At 38.2% G+C, this 23,950-nt stretch overlaps 1 protein-coding gene across 6 annotated transcripts in view; it reads right to left on the bottom strand.

Annotated features, from left to right (window-relative positions):
• The window catches only part of ADAMTS20 (ADAM metallopeptidase with thrombospondin type 1 motif 20), a 167,365-nt gene that overhangs the window by 17,840 nt on the left and 125,575 nt on the right, over positions 1-23,950 (bottom strand). For all 6 annotated transcript variants that reach the window (XM_032421117.1, XM_032421115.1, XM_032421120.1 and 3 more), the window contains 6 exons: positions 19,765-19,965; positions 19,087-19,216; positions 18,778-18,872; positions 18,598-18,692; positions 17,944-18,077; positions 4,978-5,069 (listed from right to left, as the gene is read on the bottom strand). In XM_032421117.1, coding sequence (XP_032277008.1) covers positions 4,978-5,069; positions 17,944-18,077; positions 18,598-18,692; positions 18,778-18,872; positions 19,087-19,216; positions 19,765-19,965 — 747 coding nt within the window. The remainder of the gene's footprint in view (positions 1-4,977; positions 5,070-17,943; positions 18,078-18,597; positions 18,693-18,777; positions 18,873-19,086; positions 19,217-19,764; positions 19,966-23,950) is intronic.

Raw genomic sequence — 23,950 nt, 5'->3', positions numbered from 1 at the left:
AATGAATATTCAATGGGAAAAAGATGGTCTCTTCAACAAATGGTGTTGGGGAAATAGGACAGCTACATGCAAAAGAGTGAAGCTGGGCCACTTTCTTGTACCATACACAAAAATAAACTAAAAATGGATTAATTACCTAAATGTGAGGCCTGAAACCATAAAAATCCTTGAAGAGAGCCTACTACAATGTGAGTAGTTTCTCTGACACTGGCCATAGCAACATTTTTCTAGATATGTCTTCTAAGGCAAGAGAAAAAAAAAAGCAAAAATAAACTATTGGGACTACATCAAAAAAAAAAGCTTCTGCTAGCATAGGAAACAATCAAGAAAACTAAAAGGCACCTACTGAATTGGAGAAGTAATTGCAAATGACATATCCAATAAAGGTTTAGTATCCAAAGTATATAAAGAACTTGTATAGGGCACCTAGGCGGTTCAGTCAGTTAAGTGTCTGCCTTAGGCTCAGGTCATGATCCCTGGGTCCTGGGATCAAGTCCTGCATTGAGCTCCCTGCTCAGCAGGAAGTCTGCTTCTCTCTCCCCTTCTGGTCCTCCCCCCTGCTCATTCTCTCTCTCTCTTTCAAATAAATAAATTCTTAAAAAAAAAAAAAAAAGAACTTATATAACACAACACCAAAAAACCCCAAATAATCCAACTACAAAATGGGCAGAAGACATGAACAAATATTTCTCCAAAGAAGACATATAGATAGCCAACAGATACATGAAAAGATGCTCATCATCACTCATCATCAGGGAAATGCAAATCAAAACCACAATGACATATCACCTCATACCTGTCAGAATGGCAAAGATCAACAACACAAGAAACAACAGGCGTTGGTGAGGATGTGGAGAAAAAGGAACCCTCGTACACTTTTGGTGAAAAGGCAAACTGGTGCAACCACTGTGGAAAACAATATGAAGGTTCCTCAAAAAATTAAAAATAGAACTACCATATTATCCAGTTATCACCCTAGTGGGTATTTATCCCTAAAATACCAAAACACTAATTCAAAGGGATACATGCACCCCTATGTTTATTGCAGAATTATTTACAATAGCCAAATTATGGAAGCAGCCCAAGTGTTCATCAACAGATGAATGGATAAAGAGGAGATCATGTCAGCTATATACAGAAGAATGAAACTCCACCGTTCTCTAACACCATACACAAAGATAAACTCAAAATGACAAAAGACCTCAATGTGAGACAGGAATCCATCCAAATCCTAGAGGAGAACATAGGCAGTAACATCTTTGACATCGGCCACAGCAACTTCTTTCAAGATACATCTCCAAAGGCTAGTGAAACAAAAGCAAAAATGAACTTTTGGGACTTCATCAAGATAAAAAGCTTCTGCACAGCAAAGGAAATAGTCAACAAAACAAAGAGGCAACCCACAGAATGGGAGAAGATACTTGCAAATGACACTACAGATAAAGGGCTAGTATTCAAGATCTATAAAGAACTTCTCAAACTCAACACCCAAAAACCAAATAATCAAGTCAAAAAATGGGCAGAAGACATGAACAGACACTTCTCCAAAGAAGACATACAAATGGCTAACAGACACATGAAAATATGTTCATCATCATTAGCCATCAGGGAAATTCAAATCAAAACCACATTGAGATACCACCTTACACCAGTTAGAATGGCAAAAATGGACAAGGCAAGAAACAAATGTTGGAGATGTTGTGGAGAAAGGGGAACCCTCTTACACTCTTGGTGGGAATGCAAGTTGGTACAGCCACTTTGGAAAACAGTGTGGAAGTGCCTCAAAAATTTAAAAATAGAGCTACCCTCTGACCCAGCAATTGCACTACTGGGTATTTACCCCAAAGACACAGATATAGTGAAAAGAAGGGCCATATGCACCCCAATGTTCATAGTAGCAATGTCCACATTAGCCAAACTGTGGAAAGAGCCGAGATGCCCTTCAACAGACAAATGGATAAAGAAGATGTGGTCCATATATACAATGGAATATTACTCAGCCATCAGAAAGGATCAATACCCAACTTTTACATCAACATGGATGGAACTGGAGGAGATTATGCTAAGTGAAATAAGTCAAGCAGAGAAAGTCAATTATCATATGGTTTCACTTCTTTGTGGAACATAAGGAATAGCATGGAGGACATTAGGAGAAGGAAGGGGAAAATGAAGGGGGCGGAAATCGGAAGGAGAGATGAACCATGAGAGACTATGGACTCTGAGAAACAAACTGAGGGTTCTAGAGGGGAGGGGGGTGGGGGGATGGGTTAGCCCGGTGATGGGTATTAAGGAGGGCACGTACTACATGGAGCACTGGGGGTTGTATGCAAACAATGAATCATGGATCACTGCATCAAAAACTGGTGATGTATTGTATGGTGACTAACAAAACATAATAAAATTAAATTTAAAAAAAAAGAAGAGGAGGTCGTGTATATAAATATATACACAATGGAATATTACCCAGCCATAAAAAAGAATGAAATCTTGTCATTTGCAATAACAGGGATAGATCCAGAGAGTATAATGCTGAGTGAAATAAGTCAGAAAGACAAATTCATATGATTTCACTCATATGTGAATTTAAGAAACAAAGGAAAAAAGAGACAAACAGAAAAAAAGGTTTTTGACTATAGAGAACAAACTGATGGTTACCAGAGGGGAGGTGGGTGGGGAGAATGGGTGAAATAGGTGATGGGGATTAAGAAAACATTTATCATGATGAGCATTGAGTTTGTATAGAATTGTTGAATCACTATATTGTACACCTGAAATATAACACTGTATGTTAACTATACTGGAATTAAAATTTAATAAAAAGAAAAAAAAAGAATTAATTATTCACAAACTCTTCCAAAAAAGTAGAAGAGGAGGGAATACTTCCCAATTCACTTTAGAAGACCAATATTTCCCTGATATCAAAACTGGATAAGGACCTCACAAGAAAATGACTAGGTCAGTATCTCTTATGAAAATAGTTGAGAAATTCCCAACAAATCAAATCAAATCTAGCAACATATAAAAAGAATGATATTACATGGCCAAATGGGATTTCTCCTAGGAAGGCAAGGTTTCAACATACTATAGTCAACCAGTATGCTATATTGGTATATCTGGTACAGTAATGGACAAGAGCCACAGGATCACCTCAGTACATGTGGAAGCATTTCAAAAACCAATACCCTTTCATGATAAAACCACTTAAATTAGGAATAGAAGGGCACTTCCTCAACTTGACTGGAGGCATCTACAACACATTCATAGCTAACACACTTAATGATGGACTGAATGCCTTTCCCCTAAAATCAGGAATAAGACAAGTATATCTACTCTCATCACTTTTATTTAGTGATGCTCTAGAAGTTTTAGACAGGGTAATGAGGCAAGATAAAAAATAAACAGCATCCATATTGCCAAGGAAGAAGTAAAACTATGTTTATTTGTAGATGACATCACTGTGTATATAGAAAATCCCAAAGAATCCAATTAAAAACTATTATAACTAATAAATGAGTTAAGCAGGGTTGCAGGATACAAGACCAATTTATTAAAAACTACAGGTAAAAATTAGTGAATTATTTGGGTCCCACATCTGGGGGGTCTTTTTACTGGACAACTCTCCCTTGTCAGAAACCTTCTTTATCTTGAGCTGGAATCTTCTGCTCTATTAATGCCTCCTGGAATAACACACTGACCTCATTCCTCTTTCATGGATATCTTTAAATATTTAAAGATAGTTACCATAACCTCCCATTATTTTCCTAGCTACCTTGATTTTCCTTATGTGACATGATTTAAATGTTCCTCTTTTTTTTTTCTCCTTTCCTCTTTTTTTTTTTCTTTCCTGGTTGTTGCCTCCTACTCCTAGATAGATTAAAAACTTACCTTTTTCAAACAGAAATTTAAAATCTTTTGGTGTCAATATTGTGTTTGGGTACTTCATGATTTTATGGGGTGGTTTAGAAATTACTCCATAATCTACATGAGTCATACTGAACTCATGATGGTTGAATAAAACACTTAGGTCTTTTTCATATGACATCACCAGGTTCTATTTGCATTTCTGGACCTAAAATTCATAAATTTATTCCAGATAATTTTTTTCTTATTCGTTTGAACCCATAGTTCTAATGTGTTTGGTCTCCTTTAAGTGTCTTTGTATAGTATAGAAACGTCCTCTCTTTTCAACATAAGCATACTTTCTCTGTCATATGATGAAACTAATGAATGGGAAATCCCAAGAAGAGAGGGCTCTGGCAAACCATTAGCTACTTCTCTTGAAAATATCAATATTATAATTATTACTTCTTGCACATGATTTTTTCAATTAGTGATGTATCTGCCTAACCATGCTACATTAATCTAGCTTACATTTCTCCATCTTATCATAACACTGTTGTTCACATAGACTTTATAAAATCTCTTGTTAAAGATGAGATAGTAAATTTCTTCTAGAAAGCATACTCTATACTAGAAATCACAGAGATGGCATAAAGGGTGTGTGAAGAGAACTCTGGAAATAAAAAATAAAACAAAAATAAAGTCATGGAAATACACTATTTCACAAATAAGAGTTACTCTGGGATTGGTACGGACCCAGACAGCTAATATAACCAATTTTAGCAGCAGTGTATGGAGAGGCCACATGGTTGTGATCCATTCCTTTACTTTGTTATGTATATCCATTCATTTCCATAGACTGGGTGGAAAGATTAAAAATGAAAATGCATGACAGAAGGAGACATAGGCTCTGAACAATTTGAAATCCTTGTAATTGCACCTTTCAAACAAACCTAAAATTGGCAGGGAGATGTTTTTCCTCCAAAATTTATCTATAACCTTTGAAATAAAATTCATATAGGAAATTTGCATTTTTCTATTTACTTATGTTTCTTGCAATATTCTGGTCAAGAAAATTCAGAGAAACAGTATCCGTTTTTTTTCATGGTGAGGGAAAAATAAACAAATATGAAATACCTGTGGGCATCTGGCAGCACTATAGCAATCTCCAGCTGTGGCAAATGGCACTGCTTTTCCAAATACTGTCTGGGCAAAAAGAAGATCTGTGGCTAAAAAAAATAATTGAAACTTTTTAGCACTGAAACATTGCATATTTTCCAATCTTCATTGCAAAACATACAGTCTTCATATTATACTCTTAAATATATTTATATAATTAATTCAAAATTTTAAGCAAATATGCTATGCAATTATAGTACATGTGTCAGGTTTTCAATAAATAATGTTTAATACAAAAATGTTTATCTCAAAAACCGCCCTAAAAATGGCAGGCACATGTGTAAATTAATCCAGAAGTTTAAAAAGACTAAATACCTTGTTATATTTTACATTATACTGAATATCTAAAATAAAGTGGGTTCAGGAGCAAATTATAGAAGAAAAAAACATTAAAGGTTAATACATCACAACAAAGCCACACATAGGTGCTTATAGACCATATATATATATGATGTATATATATCAATTCATTTAGGCAACTCAAAAACAAAAACATCCAGCTAAAATATTTGTTATTTTGATTTCTAATATTACTGCATTATATTATTATTTTCTTTTGAATCTTACTTTTGCTAACATCGTTAGCAAAATTTCCCGATTGGCAATAATGCTGGAGATTCTATATGAAGTATCAAAAATAGAGTCAAAGGATTAAAGACAGGTTGGAAGGAACCCTAAAAGTCCATTGGTCCAATCAGTTATTCATGTTTGAATCAAATAATAGTCTAACCAACAGTCTTCCAGTCAGTGGCTCTCACCTCCACTAAGGTTGTTTCAAATCACTTCACTTTTCAACAAGACCGAACGATCACTGCATGCCCCCATGATGACACCAGTTCTCTACAGGCAATCCCCAAAAGTAGCATTCCTAGAGATACCGTATCACCAAGGGCAGTTTCCAAGGCTAGGAGGCTTTCAGTTATGTGCCAGAGTCAGCTTGTACCAAATCATGAGAACCAGCTGGGTGTGTCTCTTCCCAACATCATGTACAATGAGCTCGTGTTGGTAGCTTAAAGTTGGCATAGTGGGAATATATATAACCATGGACATTGGCAAATGCTATAAATCAGACTTTGTTTCCTGGTTTTTAAATGCTGGTTGTTAAACTATTTATCCACACATCACTGCTTATGCTGGCACTTATGGGTTAGGCTGAGGCACAGCACACACAACTTTCAAATCAAGCATCCTTTGCTACTGTCTCCCCCGTCATTACCTGGATAACTCACAGTTAGCTCTAACTCAACACGCCCAAACTAAATTATCTTTTTCTCCAGACTTATTTCCTCTGCTATATTTCTCATTTCACTGAACTATGTCACCATCCACCCTGTTATTTTGGAAATCTTTCTAAATATTCTTTGTTGTTAATCCCCATATTCCTTGTCTAAAAATGCTACAGAGTGTACCTCTTTAATATTTCTCAAAGGCTCCCTATTCTGAACCATGCCCCTATTTTAAGCCCGTATCATTTTCATCTGGATTGTTATATTAGCTTCTTAACTATCTTCATGGATACAATTTGTTCTCCTTCCAATTCTGGTTCCTCTTCTGCTGAAACTTTTCCCCAGTGGCTCTCATAACTTATAAAATTCAATTGTGTAGTTAGTACACATTGTTCTTTATGATCTGCTCTCTGGGAACTTCTCTAACAAGCTGCAACCCCCCAATATCCATTTAATTTATGTTTACAGAAAAATGGACTTTTTTAATGGAACCAAGATGATTCACCTTTCCAGGCTTTTGTTCATGCTGTTCCCTCCTCCTGAAACTCCTTTTCTCCACTTCAGTTAACTCAAATTTGTCTTCAAGATTTCCTCAAGATAGCTTCTTGAGGAAAGTTAAAGACTTTTTACTCAACAAATATTTATTTAAAACCTATTGTGAGGGGGGGCAGAGCAAGATGGCGGAGGAGTAGGAGACCTGGATTTCCTCTGGTCTCAGGAATTCAGCTGGATAGGGATCAAACCATTCTGAACACCTACAAACTCAACAGGAGATCGAAGAAAAGAATAGCAACAACTCTCTGAACAGAAAAGCGACCACTTTCTGGAAGGTAGGACGTGCGGACAAGTGAATCCAGGCGATATTCGGGAGGATAGATGGCAGGGGAGGGGGCCTCCGTCCTCCGCTTCTGGCAAGTGATAGAGCCGTGGAGCACAAAATTGGAACTTTTAGAAGTCGGCTCTGCTGAGGGATGTCACTCCAGTGGCTAAGCGGGGGGGGGGGGGGGGGGGGGAGAACCCTTGCTGGGACAGTGTGGTCTCAGGACCATTGGGGTCACAGAAAGACCGGGCGTGCCTGAGTGCAGCAGAGCTTCCAGGTATTGGAGTGGGGAAGCCGGCTGCAGAGACGGAGCTGAGGCACGGGCTCTCAGCTCGGGGTTGCCATAAACCGTGATCTGTGGCACAGTCGGGCCACTGCTCCTCCAGCAGGGACCCAACAAGCGGCAGATCCGGGGAGACCCCCATTCCTCCCCCAGGAGGAGCAGCGCGGGAGCTCACTGCAGGGATCTGCTGGGTTTGGAGACTCCAAACGGGGTCGTGTGCCAGAGATATAAATGCTCGGTGACAGGCCGGGTGAGCACAGACTGCAGCCGGAGACCGGGGAGACGGGAGTGACTGACTGCTTTTCTCTGGGGGCGCACTGAGGAGTGAGGGCCCGAGTTCTTGGCTCCTCCAGGGATGGAGATTGGGAGGCTGCCATCTTCACTCTCCGCCTCCAAAGCTGTACGGAATGCTTGCAGGGAACAAAAGCTCCCAAGAGCAAACCCGAGCAGATTACTTAGCCCAGACTGGGCAAGGGTGGGGCAATTCCGCCTCCGGCAAAGACATTTGGGAACCATGGCAACAGGCCCCTCCCCCAGAAGATCAGCGAGAACAGCCAGCCAAGACCAAGTTTACCGATCAATGAGAATGGCAGGACTCCAGCACTAGGGGAATACTGCACATAGAATCCATGGCTTTTTTTTTTTTACCATGATTCTGTAGTCTTTCAAAGTTAATTTTTTTTAACCATCTTTTTTTTTTTTGAATTTTTCTTTTTTCCTTTTTCAACCAACATCTTATCAATCCCTTTTTTAAAAAACATTTTTATTTTTCATTTTTAGAGTCATATTCTATCCCTTCATAGTAGTTACCCTTATTTCTGGCATATATATGTAAGTTGTTCTCTCTTTAAAATTTTGAGACACAGTTTCTTCTAACAGATCAAAATATACCCTAAATCTCTACTTTTATGTCTTTGTTCTAGTCTCCTGCCTGATCACATTCTCTCCCTTTTCTTTTCTTTTTTTTTTAAATCCTCTTCTTTCTTTTTTCAAACAACTTCTTATCAATTCCTTTTATAACATTTTTTATAATTTTCATCTTTACAGTCATATTCCATCCCTCCATCGTATCAACCCTTATTTTTGTACATATATAAGTTTTTCTTTCTTTAAAATTTTGGGAGGCACTTTCTTCTAACAGACCAAAATACGCCCAAAATCTAGTGTGTGGCACTGATCTATGCACCAGCCTGATCACATTTGATCATATTCTGTTTTTTTTTTGTTTTGTTCTGTTTTTGTTTGTTTTTATCTTTTTCTTTTTTTTTCTTTTTCTTTTTTCTTTTCTCTTTCTTTCCCCCTGGTTTCAGGTCTTTTCTGATTTGTTTAGAGTATATTTTCTGGGGACGTTGTTACCCTGTTAGCATTTTGTTCTCTCATTCATCTATTCTCCTCTGGACAAAATGACAAGATGGAAAAAATCACCTCAACAAAAAGAACAAGAGGTAGTACCGACTGCCAGGGACCTACTCAATACGGACATTTAGTACGATGTCGGACCTAGAGTTCAGATCATGATTTTAAGGATACTAGCTGGGCTTGAAAAAAGCATGGAAGTTATTAGAGAAACCCTTTCTGGAGAAATAAAAGAACTAAAATCTAACCAAGTCGAAATCAAAAAGGCTATTAATGAGGTGCAATAAAAAATGGGGGCGCTAACTGCTAGGATAAATGAGGCAGAAGAAAGAATCAGTGATATAGAAGACCAAATGATGGAAAATAAAGAAGCTGAGAAAAAGAGAGAGAAACAACTACTGGATCACGAGGGCAGAATTCGAGAGATAAATGATACCATAAGACGAAACAACATTAGAATAATTGGGATCCCAGAAGAAGAAGGAGAGAGAGGGGCAGAAGGTATATTGGAGCAAATTATAGCAGAGAACTTCCTTAATTTGGGGAAGGAAACAGGCATCAAAATCCAGGAGGCACAGAGAAACTCTCTCAAAATCAATAAAAATAGGTCAACACCCTGACATCTAATAGTAAAACTTACGAGTCCCAAAGACAACGAGAAAACCCTGAAAGCAGCTCAGGAGAAGATAACTGTAACCTACAATGGTAGAAACACTAGATTGGCAACAGACCTATCCACAGAGACCTGGCAGGCCAGAAAGGACTGGCATGATATATTCAGAGCACTAAACGTGAAAAATATGAAGCCAAGAATACTATATCCAGCTAGGCTGTCATTGAAAATAGAAGGAGAGATCAAAAGCTTCCACAACAAACAAAAACTAAAGGAATTTGCAAACACAAAACCAGCCCTACAAGAAATATTGAAAAGGGTCCTCTAAGCAAAGAGAGAGCCTAAAAGCAACACAGACCAGAAAGGAACACAGACAATATACAGTAACAGTCACCTTACAGGCAATACAATGGCACTAAATTCATATCTTTCAATAGTTACCCTGAATGTAAATGGGCTAAATGCCCCAATCAAAAGACACAGGCTATCAGATTAGATAAAAAAACAAGACCCATCGATATGCTGTCTGCAGGAGACTCATTTTAGACCCAAAGACACCCCCAGATTGAAAGTGAGGGGGTGGAAAACCATTTACCATGCTAATGGACACCAAAAGAAAGCTGGGGTGCCAATCCTTATATCAGACAAATTAGATTTTAAACCAAAGACTGTAATGAGAGATGAGGAAGGACACTATATCCTACTTAAAGGGTCTATCCAACAAGAAGATCTAACAATTGTAAATATCTATGCCCCTAACATGGGAGCAGCCAATTATATAAGCCAATTAATAACAAAAGCAAAGAAACACATTGACAACACTACAATAATAGTGGGGGACTTTAACACCCCCCTCACTGAAATGGACAGATCATCTAAGCAAAAGATCAACAAGGAAATAAAGACTTTACATGACACACTGGACCAAATGGACTTCACAGACATATTCAGAACATTTCATCCCAAAGCAACGGAATACACATTCTTCTCTAGTGCCCATGGAACATTCTCCAGAATAGATCTCAGCCTAGGTCACAAATCAGGTCTCAACCGGTACCAAAAGATTGGGATTATTCCCTGCCTATTTTCAGACCACAATGCTTTGAAACTAGAACTCAATCACAAGAGGAAAGTCGGAAAGAACTCAAATACATGGAGGCTAAAGAGCATCCTACTAAAGAATGAATGGGTCAACCAGGAAATTAAAGAAGAATTAAAAAAATTTATGGAAACCAATGAAAATGAAAACACAACTGTTCAAAATCTTTGGCATGCAGCAAAGGCAGTCTTAAGAGGAAAGTATATAGCAATACAAGCCTTTCTCAAGAAACAAGAAAGGTCTCAAATACACAACCTAATCCTACACCTAAAGGAGCTAGAGAAAAAACAGCAAATAAAGCCAAAACCCAGCAGGAGAAGAGAAATAATAAAGATCAGAGCAGAAATCAATGAAATAGAAACCAAAAGAACAGTAGAACAGATCAATGAAACTAGGAGCTGGTTCTTTGAAAGAATTAACAAGATTGATAAACCCCTGGCCAGACTTATCAAAAAGAAAAGAGAAATGACCCAAATCAACAAAATCATGAATGAAAGAGGAGAGATCACAACCAACACCAAAGAAATACAAACAATTATAAGAACATATTATGAGCAACTCTATGCCAGCAAATTAGATAACCTGGAAGAAATGGATGCATTCCTAGAGATGTATCAACTACCAAAACTGAACCAGGAAGAAATAGAAAACCTGAACAGACCTAAAACCACTAAGAAAACTGAAGCAGTAATCAAACATCTCCCAACAAACAAGAGCCCAGGGCCAGATGGCTTCCCAGGGGAATTCTACCAAACATTTAAAGAAGAATTAATACCTATTCTTCTGAAACTGTTCCAAAAAATAGAAATGGAAGGAAACTTCCAAACTCGTTTTATGAGGCCACCATTACCTTGATCCCAAAACCAGACAAAGACCCCATCAAAAAGGAGAATTACAGACCAATATCCTTGATGAACATGGATGCAAAAATTCTCACCAAAATACTAGCCAATAGGATCCCACAGTACATTAAAAGGATTATTCACCATAACCAAGTGGGATTTATCCCTGGGCTTGCAAGGTTGGTTCAACATCCACAAATCAATCAACGTGATACAATACATTAACAAAAGAAAGAACAAGAATCATATGATCCTCTCAATAGATGCAGAAAAAGCATTTGACAAGCTACAGCCTCCTTTCTTGATCAAAACTCTTCAGAGTATAGGGATAGAGGGTACATACCTCAATATCATAAAAGCCATCTATAAAAAACCTACAGCGAATATCATTCTCAATGGGGAAAAACTGAGAACTTTCCCCCTAAGGTCAGGAATGCGGCAGGGATGTCCACTATCACCGCTGCTATTCAACATAGTATTAGAAGTCCTAGCCATGGCAATCAGACAACAAAAAGAAATCAAAGGCATCCAAATCGGCAAAGAAGAAGTCAAACTCTCACTCTTTGCAGATGATATGATACTTTATGTGGAAAACCCGAAAGACTCCACCGCAAAACTGCTAGAACTCATACAGGAATTCAGTAAAGTGGCAGGATATAAAATTAATGCACAGAAATCAGTGGCATTCCTATACACCAACAACAAGACAGAAGAAAGAGAAATTAAGGAGTCGATCCCATTTACAATTGCACCCAAAATCGTAAGATACCTAGGAATAAATCTAACCAAAGAGGCAAAGGATCTGTACTCAGAAAACTATAAAATACTCATGAAAGAAATTGAGGAAGACACAAAGAAATGGAAAAACATTCCATGCTCATGGATTGGAAGAACAAATATTGTGAAGATGCCAATGCTACCTAGAGCAATCTACACATTCAATGCAATCCCCATCAAAATACCATCCACTTTTTTCAAAGAAATGGAACAAATAATCCTAAAATTTGTATGGAACCAGAAAAGACCCCAAATAGCCAGAGAAATGTTGAAAAAGAAAAGCAAAGCTGGCGGCATCACAATTCCGGACTTCAAGTTCTATTACAAAGCTGTCATCATCAAGACAGTATGGTACTGGCACAAAAACAGACACATAGAACAATGGAACAGAATAGAGAGCCCAGAAATGGACCCTCAACTCTATGGTCAACTAATCTTTGACAAAGCAGGAAAGAATGTCCAATGGAAAAAAGACAGTCTCGGGTGCCTGGGTGGCTCAGTTGGTTAAGCGACTGCCTTCGGCTCAGGTCATGATCCTGGAGTCCCGGGATCGAGTCCCGCATCAGGCTCCCTGCTCAGCAGGGAGTCTGCTTCTCCCTCTGACCCTCCTCCCTCTCATGCTCTCTGTCTCTCATTGTCTCTCTTGCAAATAAATAAAATCTTAAAAAAAAAAAAGAAAAAAGACAGTCTCTTCAACAAATGGTGTTGGGAAAATTGGACAGCCACATGCAGAAGAATGAAACTGGACCATTTCCTTACACCACACACAAAAATAGATTCAAAATGGTTGAAAGACCTAAATGTGAGACAGGAGTCCAATCAAATCCTAAAGGAGAACACAGGCAGCAACCTCTTCGACCACAGCTGCAGCAACTTCTTCCTAGAAACATTGCCAAAGGCAAGGGAAGCAAGGGCAAAAATGAACTATTGGGACTTCATCAAGATAAAAAGCTTTTGCAAAGCAAAGGCAACAGTCAACAAAGCCAAAAGACAACCAACAGAATGGGAGAAAATATTTGCAAATGACATATCAGATAAAGGGCTAGTATCCAAAATCTATAAAGAACTTATCAAACTCAACACCCAAAGAACAAATGATCCAATCAAGAAATGGGCAGAAGACATGAACAGACATTTTTCCAAAGAAGACATCCAAATGGCCAACAGACACATGAAAAAGTGCTCAGCATCGCTCGGCATCAGGGAAATCCAAATCAAAACCTCAATGAGATACCACCTCACACCAGTCAGAATGGCTAAAATTAACAAGTCAGGAAATGACAGATGTTGGCGGGGATGCGGAGAAAGGGGAACCCTCCTACACTGTTGGTGGGAATGCAAGCTGGTGCAACCACTCTGGAAAACAGTATGGAGGTTCCTCAAAAAGTTGAAAATAGAGCTACCATACGATCCAGCAATTGCACTACTGGGTATTTACCCCAAAGATACAAATGTAGGGATCCGAAGGGGTACGTGCACCCTGATGTTTATAGCAGCAATGTCCACAATAGCCAAACTGTGGAAAGAGCCAAGATGTCCATCGACAGATGAATGGATAAAGAAGATGTGGTATATATATACAATGGAATATTATGCAGCCATCAAAAGGAATGAGATCTTGCCATTTGCAACGACGTGGATGGAACTGGAGGGTGTTATGCTGAGCAAAATAAGTCAATCAGAGAAAGACATGTATCATATGACCTCACTGATATGAGGAATTCTTAATCTCAGGAAACATACTGAGGGTTGCTGGAGTGGGGGGTGGGGTGGGAAGGATGGGGTGGCTGGGTGATAGACATTGGGGAGGGTATGTGCTATGGTGAGCACTGTGAATTGTGCAAGACTGTTGAATCACAGACCTGTACCTCTGAAACAAATAATGCAATATATGTTAAGAAAAAAAAAAAGATAGCAGGAAGGGAAGAATGAAGGGGGGGGAAATTGGAGGGGGAGATGAACCATGAGAGATGATGGACTCTGAAAAACAAACAGAGGGTCCTAGGGGAGGAGGGTGGGAGGATGGGTTAGCGTGGTGATGGGTATTAAAGAGGGCAGGTTCTGCATGGAGCACTGGGTGTTATGCACAAACAATGAATCATGGAACACTACATCAAAAACTAATGATGTAATGTATGGTGATTAACATAACAATAAAAAATTTTAAAAAATAAAACCTATTGTGAATTGGATATTATTTTAAGTACTCTAAGAACGTATCAGTGGAGGAAAGAGACTGATGGAACCTGAGTCCTACCAGAGTGAGACAGGTAATAAAGTAAATATTACACTATATTAGGGGTGATAATTGCTATAGAAAAAAATAAATCAGTTAAAAGAAGGAGAGAAAGGGATTTTAGGAATGGAGAGTGGTCCAGGATGGCCTGATTGAGAAGGTGAAATTAAGCAGAAACCCAAAAGAAATGAAGGAGTAAACCATACAGGTAACTGTAGCACAATTGTTCCAGGCAAATAGAACAAAGTGCAAAGGCCTTAAGGTGAGAGCATGCTTGATGTGTTCAAGGAACAGCAAAGGGACAAGTATGTCTGGAGCAGAGTGTGCAAGGAGGGAGCAGAGAAGTGATGGAGGTGGGGAGGTCATGTTGAGCTTTGTTGACCGTTGAAAGGATTTTTTATTTTACTTTGAGTTAGATGGTAAATGTTCAGAGAGTTTTGATCAGAGTTCAGGTTGTTAAAAAGATGAAATATGGAAATGTATAAAATATGATGTGGCTTATGTTTTACAGGATTACTCTGGCTTCTCTGTTGAGAATGTAGGTCAGGAGGTAGGAGAGTGGTACAATACTGAAATAGGAATACTACAATTTTAGTTGGCTTAATAATCCAGGGGGAAATGGTGTGGACTCAGATGAAGGTGGTAGCAATGAGGTAGTGAGAAAGTGATATTTGATATGTGTCTTAGCTCAGGCTGCCGTAACAAACCACTGTGAACTGTGGCTTAATCAACATAAATATATTTCTCTAAGATCTGGAGGCTGGAAGGGGGAGATCAGTGGACCAGTATGGTCACATTCTGGTGAGGGCCCTTTTCCTGGCTTGCAGATGGTCATCCTTCTTGCTGTCTCCTCATATGGCAGAGAGCACTCTGGTGTCTTTTCCCCTTTTGATAAGGGCATTAATCCCATCAGGAAGGCCCCACCTTCATGACCTTATCTAAACCTAATTATCTCCCCATAACCAAATATCATCACATTGGGGATTAGGGCTTTATCATATGAATGTTGGGAGACATGATTCAGTCCATAGTAGCATGTATGTTAGAGATTCACCTGACAGAATTTGATGATGGATTGCATGTAGGTGTGAGAGAAAGGGAGGAGCTAAGCTGTTGCTAGATTTTTAGCTGGAGTATCTAGGAGATTATATGTGCCATTTCCTGAAATGATAAAAATTTGAGATAGAAAGAGTGGATGTGAGAAGAAATACTGAAAGTACAGTTTGGGATACATTGAGTTTGATATGCCTATTAGACATTCATGTGAATTTGCTGAGTCAAGAGCTGAATATTGGAGTTTAGAGTAACAGTCCAAATTGAAGATATACATTTGGGACCATCCCTTGAAATCTATAAATAGAATGAGATTCCCAAAGAGATCTGTGTCCTAAAGCTCTTCAACATTTAGTGTTGTGGAAGATGAAGAATAACCAGTCAAGCTGAGAAACTGTGAAAAAGACAGGAGAAAGTGGCCAGGACAGGAATCAAGTAAGATGAAAACCAAGAACTTGTCACTGGATTTCGAGAAATGGAGGTAGAATTGGTCATTTAAGAGGGAAGGGAAAGTTTGCTGAGCAAATGTTCTCGAAACTTCCCCAATGCAGGAACAGTGGGTGTTCAGTTTGCGGAGCAAATGTTCTCGAATAGGTACAAAGTGATGAGACTAAAGAACAAGAGAGGGTTGCCTTAGGTGGGAGTGGGAATAGTTCACCCACAGTAAGCAGGAGAGAAGGAAAAGTCTGTAGGTGAAGATTTGGGTAGCTTATAGATGGGATGGTGGTAGGTTGTGGAAAAGCTCTTCTGGTAGTTTTATTTTCTTAGTGAGACAAGAAGCAAGATCATCAGCAACGAGTAGATAAAGTGGAAGTGTTGGAAATTTTAGAAATTTGAAGCTAGAGGAGAAGGTGTTAGTTAGGCATTTAGGGGTGTGGGGGTGGAAATGAACTAGGGAAGGGCAACAGGATTACCCAAGCAGCATGTAGCTTAGTAGTCATGCATTTAAGGGGAGATCAGTCAGAAGGGCAGTATATAAGGGGCTACACTCATGTTTCATGTTGCAAGTGCAGTACAGGGGAAATGTTTAATCAAGACTGGGTTTTTGCCACCCAAACTGGAGGAAAGAAAAGAGAGACCAGAGAGTTGAAAATGTATACATTGTATTCTCAGGGCCCAGCCTAATGCTTGGCAAATAGCAGAGTTGTTTGATAAAATAACAAAATATAACCACTTAATAAACAGCAAATAAGTTACCAAGTTCCCCTTATGTACTTAGCAATGCTACAACATACATTATTAAATAACAACCAGCATTTATTGAGCATTTACTATATGCAAGGCACTTACTAGGTATGTTACAAGTATTATCTTTTAATCCTCAACCGAAAGGAAAAAAAAAAAAAGGAAAAAAAGAAGAAAGAAAAAACACCTGAGAGGCAGCTTCTCACTTTACAGATTGGGGAATTTAGGCTTAAAGAGATGGTTCCGAGGTCATGTAACTGGTAAATGGATGCAAAGAATTTACTCCCAGACGGTCTAACTCCGGAGTCGTAAACATAACAGTATAATGCTTCCCTGATGCAGTAACAGTGGGTGTTCAGTAAATGGTAGCTATTATTACTAACAATAACAGTTCATCATCATGTGACTGTGATATAGAGATTATGTACTCATGCATTCCCTGTCTCAATAAATTTTTTGTTTCTTTCTATAGTTTATGGACCATGCTAGGTACTGGTGATTCAATTGCAATATAGAGTTTCTGCTTCTGAAATGAACTTCATTGCCTTTTCTCGTAGGTATGCAAGTTCCAGGATGAAAGGCTGAATCATGTTCAGTGTATATTAGCTTCCATAAATATGTTTTGATTTTATTATACTCTGAATTACTTCCTGGAAAGGCACCAGGTACAGAAGCAGGGATCTATGGGTGGGACTTTAACTCTCAATGCCAATTACTAACTGTATGAATTGGGACAAGTCACTTAATTTTATAAGGACATCTTAATTTCATCACTGGCAACAATGTGATGCAATTCTGCCTTAACTAACACAGAGCTATAAAAAAGATCAAATGAGGGCGCCTGGGTGGCTCAGTTGTTAAGCAACTGCCTTCGGCTCAGGTCATGGTCCCAGGGTCCTGGGATCATGTCCCATATCGGGCTCTCTACTCCTCGGGAAGCCTGCTTCTCCCTCTCCCACTCCCCCTTGCTTGTGTTCCCTCTCTCGCTGTGTCTCTCTCTGTCAAATAAATAAATAAAATCTTAAAAAAAAAAAAAAAGAAAACAAAAAGATCAAATGAGACAATTTATGGGAAAATACTTGACAAATTGTGAACTGAAACTAATGTTAATTATTACTTTAAACCCTGCCAAAGGCTTAACAACTATATTGAGGATATTAACTTCCTTGTCCTTAATGTAATTGGGGATTTTAAGGTAGAGGCTTATATCTTAGAAGGGCAGCATCTTCTCACTGTCATTACCACTACATTTTTATTAAAGGTCCCCGTTATTGCAAAGGAATTATGTACCCAATAAGTTCTTTTTTTTAAAAATTAAGTAATTATTGTACAATGCTAGGCCCTTCTCTCTACCCTGGTTACCACATATGCCAACTTATTGTTAGAATTTCATTAGCAAATAGAAACTTTCTATTTTAGAGATTCAGCACTTACTTTTAATTTGCATGGAATTGAGATCAATTCTTATTTTGCTGAAAACAGTGTGCCCAGCAGCCAGGTAGTCATTTTTACATGCACAGTCTTGCCTCCTACTTCCATTAAAAGGACATTCATATGGATTTTGTAGTCTGAAACAACATTAGAATATTTTTAGTATTAGATGTAGTAATTCCCCCATCATGTAGATAAATGGTAAACTCTGGAAGTGAGAAGATACACTCTTCAGTATGATAGTGTCAGTAAGTTAAATGAGAAAGAAGTAAAAATCACTCAAGATTAACATATAATTCTCAATGGGAAGTTCAAGAATGGTTTATGGAAAATAATTCAGCTACAGTTCTCCTAGATTTTATTACTAGTATTAACTTCATTTCTATTAAAATACACCTAGCTCTTAAACTCTTCTCTGTTGTTTCACAGCTCACCCTCAGTATTCTTCTTAGTCAGTCTCTCTGTGAGCACATGTTAATACTCAAGTCCTTTGTATTCAACAGGCATGGGCAACATCTGGCTTAGGTCCTAATATGTCCACATGCTCCTAAATTACTAGTCCCACTTGTGAGATACCCAAGTGTCACTCTGAAAGCTGGAACTTCTAATTCTCTTGATGGACCATAAAAATCCACAGATAAGCCAAAAATCACATACCTAACACCATACACTTCAGAAAAGTTGTCTTCTTCACCTTTGACCAATGATATGTATTCCTTGGGGTTTTCCAAGTGCATGTCTGCACAATAGATCTAAAGGGAAAATGTGAACATTTAGAAAAGCTTTTTCCAGTCAACAGCCAATGTTAAAATCACATGCAAACTGTTTTCAAAATACCTTTATTATTCTTCCATTAATGTTAAGGTAATAGTCACCATCCTTGGTAATGTTGTTTTTCACTTGGATTTCTTTGCAGCTGGTAAATGTTTTACCTTCAAGGACAAGTGAATACAACTTATGGACAATGAACAAATTACAAGCAGAGCATGAATTTAGCTCAGTCACACAAATATTAATCTACTCTGAAAAAACAAACATCTTGTTTTGTGGAGCATATGACTGCTACAAATATTTACCTTCAAATTTTAATGAAAACTTCCTAGGAACACTTAGGTACTAGGTAGATTTTTAAAGTCTATTACTTACAGTCATTGACGTAACATTTCTTTTGAGCATCTGGTTTTAAACGCTTTAAACATAAATTACTGGACCAACCACTTTCAGCCATGCATTCTACTCTTCTCTCCATTGTCCCAGCTCCACAAGTCACTGAGCACTGTGAAAAGGGTACAGTTTGGCGGTGAAGTATATAATGGTTAAAAGGACGCTGGGATCATGACCTGAGCCAAAGGCAGAAGCTTAACTGAGTCACCCAGGCATCCCCTGATATGCATTAATTAATGATGATTATTAAGACTACAGAGTTTTTCTCATTGTTATATGCTAAGATTGCAATGCAATATTCATTGCTTTCTATCAAATTGGAAATGGAATATAGTGCCAACGACTTTCATTACTCATACGTTAGATCTATTTACTTCTTTACTTAACCAATAAATATTTCTTAAGTATCTACTCAAAATGCAAGCCACTGTGAAAGACTCTCAGAGGAACAGAAGTAAGTTATGAGCTATGGTCCCTGCTTATAAGCAGATTATAGGAAGCATAGAAAAAGAAATATTTATACAAGTAACTGATAGTGGTTTTTATAGACAGAAGGGGTAGGAGACAACTCTGAGATCTAGTTAGACATGCAGATTACCAGGCATTCTACACCTAGAAAATCTCATTCAAAAGGCTTTCAATTCATAATTATATACTGACCTTGCTCCATTTCCCTACTTTCCAAGTGGCCACATGCAAACAGCTCCTAAAATTGCATTTGTAAACCTGAGGGGAAGGCAGCACAGGACATTCTTGATAGTCTATAGGCCAAAGTTGATGAAGCTTATATTTCTCAGTAGGCCAGATTGCAATGCAATATGTAATCCTTTGTCGGTAACTAAATCCACAGTTACCTGCACACTGAAAAATACACAATTATAAGGGGAGAAAAAGATGCCCTTAAACTTAACTAGAGCCTACTATTTGCCTTTACACTAGGCTATATCATCCCCACAATAATCTTATTCTTTAGCGCAATTTATAGATGAGTAAACAAATATTCAGAGACATTAGGTAACATTTCCAGAGTTGAGCCAATAAATGGAAAGGATGCAGATTCATGCTAGACTGTCTATTTGTAGTGCCTATGTTTTTTGGTTTTGTTTTCCATTACACTGCTAAGAATAGTTTAATTGGATGAAGCTTTATCTCCTGGTAGACACAACTTCAGAGAAATGGAACATATTACGAGTTCTTACCTGAAATAAAGAATAGTTATTAGCCTTAACTTACTAGTAACTATATATAAGTTAGCATACATTTATCTTAAACCATATAATGTGATGTATAATACCATTTGACTAAAATAGGTAAGTGATGTAGACATCAATTAAAGATCAAAAAATGGGCAAACAGATTTTGGCTTCCAGCAATAATGGAGTGACAAGAAATAAGTTGTCTTCTAACCTGAAGCAATAAAAACATCTGGAAAAAATATATCAAACAATGGCTTTTCAGACACTGGACACTAGGCAATAAAATGATACCTGGGAGATGGAAATAAAACAAGTGATCCTATAACTGCTCCAGTCTGCTACCTTGAGAGAGCTTCCAGGTCTTGGAACAAGAAAAGGAAACACAAGCAGACAGCAGAGTTCTGACCAGTGCATACACACATGTGAGGACACCAAGTGAGGCTAAAGAATGAACCAATCAAAAGACAGAAATTACTGTATCTGGTACTCACATGGGACCAAATAGAATGCCAACTGCCTCCAGCCAGACTGGAAAACTTTATATACATGGGATAATAGGTAGACTACTCAAAGGGGTCTTGCCACAGTAGAGGGGAATAATTAACCTTAGACCAAATAATGCACTGGCCCGACCTAACAAGTCTTAAGAGCAAGGCAAGAAAGGATCAAACTGTTCCAGAAAGAATAACTTCATTCCAGAGTGAAGCTCATGATATATGCATAGGAATAAAAATATCCGATAGCCAAAAAGATAAAATTCATGTCTAACATGCAATCAAAAAATTAGCTGGCAAAAAAAAAAAAAATTAGCTGGCATGCTAAGAAGCAGGAAAATATAACCCATAAAGAGGAGAAAAATCCATCTCTCAAAACAGACCAAGAAGGTGAGTGAAAAGAACTAAGTAAGGACCTCTGAAAATTCTTTCCTCCATAAAAGCAATGAAGAAACTGGCAAAATTTGTTGAATTAACTTTCCCAGAACATTGAAAATTAACCAAAGGCTTGCAGCAATCCAGGAGGTATTTATTTAAGAAACAAGGCTGTCCGGCGCGTGGGTCGCTCAGTTGTTAAGTGTCTGCCTTCCGCTCAGGGCATGATCCCAGGGTCCTGGGATCGAGTCCCACATGAGGCTTCCTGCTCAGTGAGAAGCCTGCTTCTCCCTCTCCCACTCCCCCTGCTTGTGTTCCTTCTCTCGCTTGTGTCTCTCTCTGTCAAGTAAATAAATAAAATCTTAAAAAAACAAAACAAAACAAGGCTGTCTCCGAATGAAGAGGGAGATTTGTGGTCTTTTGACTCACCCTATACGCATGCTTCCCTCTCTAGCTCCATAGTAGTCCTCAAAATCAATAGTCCTTTTTTTTTTTTATTATGTTATGTTAATCACCATACATTTACATCATTAATTTTTGATGTAGTGTTCCATGATTCATTGTTTGCGTATAACACCCAGTGCTCCATGCAGAACGTGCCCTCTTTAATACCCATCACCAGGCTAACCCATTCTCGCACCCCCCTCCCCTCTAGAACCCTCAGTTTGTTTTTCAGAGTCCATTGTCTCTCATGGTTCAATAGTCCTGCAAACATGGCAAAAACCAGCAGCCTGGCAGCCACAAGAGAGGCGGAACTGGGTTGAACATCCTTCAAAGTCTCTTTCCCATAGAATTGTCATAATTTGAACTGTTTGATGGTTTTCTAGAAAATCCTGCTTGTGAGACTATCTTTATTTGACTTGACTCAGAGCTTGCCCAGTGCTAAAAGCGTTTTCCCTAAGGGCATTTGTTGAACCCAATTAAAGGCCACTGTTTAATTTTGCAGCTTTCAGAGCAGGGACAACAGATGGAGCAAAAAATAAGCTAGTTGAAAAGGCTTAAAAGGAAAATCTGGGAAATGAAATGTCTGTAACAGCTTTGAAAAGCTCCAGTATATTCATAGGAATCTAGAAACATGTGAACATGCATAAGGTTGTGCGCCTGTCCAGGACTCCACACATGCCCAGGAAGCACCTGGGAAGGGCCTACACTCTCATCTCTGACTGACATCCAAGCTATGCACAAAAGCAGGACATTAAGCTTAAGGAAGAGTTGTCAACTCCCTGGCTGAGTGTTAAACATGCCTACACATACAGAGCTTCTTAGCAGAGGCTAGAGATTGGTTCTAGGTATGTAAGGAAATCACTATCCAGTTATTAGCTCACAATTAAATTAATCAAGCAAAAACTTCAGTGACTACATGTGACAAAGGATACAGTCTTTGCAGTGAGTTAAAAAAAAAATCACTAACCAAGCAAACAGCAACAACAATACACTCTAGGATGGAGAGAGAAAGAACAGAACTATAACAAAGAGATTGAATTAATAACCAAAAAACTTTACACAGAGGAAAGCCCAGGACCAGAATCTTTGCTGGTAAATTCCATCAAATGTTTGAAGGAGAATTAGCATTAACCTTTCCAAAACTCTTGCAAAAGAAAGAAGAGTAAGGGATACTTCCTAATTCATCATACAAGACCATTATAGCCCTCATACGAAAACCAGGTAAAGATACCACAAGGAAACTACAGACCCATATCTCTTATGAATGTAGATACAAAAATCCTCGACAAAACACTAGCAAGCAATTCCAGAAACAAATAAAAAGGATTATGCACCATGACCAAGTGAGATTTATTCCAAGAGTGTGTAAAATAGGTAGGATTGCAAAATGGTGCAGCGACTGTGGGAAACAGTTTCGAATTTCCTCAAAAAATTAAAGAGTTATCATAATACTCAGAAATTATACTTCTATGTATTTACCCAAGAAAACTGAAAACATTCATAAAAAAACTCGTACGCAAATGTTCTTAGCAACATTATTCAGAATAGTCAAAAAGTGAATCAACCCAAATATCCATCAACTGATGAACAAACAAAATGTAGCATATCCCTAAAATGGAATATTATTCATCCTTAAAAAGGAATGAATGATGGCTATATACTACATCGTGGATGAACCTTAAAAAATACCATGCTAAGTGAAAGAAGCCATATACAAAAGACCACATATTGTATAATTCAATTTATAGGAAATGCCAAGAGCAGGAATATCCATAGATGCAGAATATAGGTAGGTGGTTGTCTGGGGCTCAGGGGAAGAAGGAAATAAGGAGTTACTACTAATATATATGGCGTTTCTTCTTGGGGTGATAAAATGTTCTAGCATTAGATCATGGTGATGGTTGCACAAACTTGAGAGTATACTAAAATTCTCTCAATTGTAAATGTACATACATAGATGTCAGAATTAGCAGAGAAAGACATTAAAAAGTTATTACTAATTGTAGCATATTCAAAAAGTAGAGACATGAAAGAACTAAAAAAGCTAAAATCAAACTTCTAAAGATAAATATTACACTGTCTGAGATTAAGAAAAATAGAGAGGATGGGAATTAATGGCAAATCAGACATCACAGATTAGTGCCCTGGAAGCTATCCATATACTGGAATATTATTTAATAATCAAAAGGAATAAGCTATCGATACATACTACAACCTGACTGAATCTCAAAATACGTAAAATCATCAAAATAATTAGACAGGGGTGCCTGGGTGGCTCAGTTGGTTAAGCATCTGTCTTTGGCTCAGGTCATGATCCAAGAGGCCTGGGATCGAGTC

This window comes from Phoca vitulina, unplaced genomic scaffold (genome assembly GCF_004348235.1).
Source record: "Phoca vitulina isolate PV1807 unplaced genomic scaffold, GSC_HSeal_1.0 scaffold23, whole genome shotgun sequence".
Lineage (NCBI taxonomy): Eukaryota > Metazoa > Chordata > Mammalia > Carnivora > Phocidae > Phoca > Phoca vitulina.
Note: the sequence above shows the minus strand (reverse complement) of the source record. Positions and strands in the feature narration are given on the sequence as shown.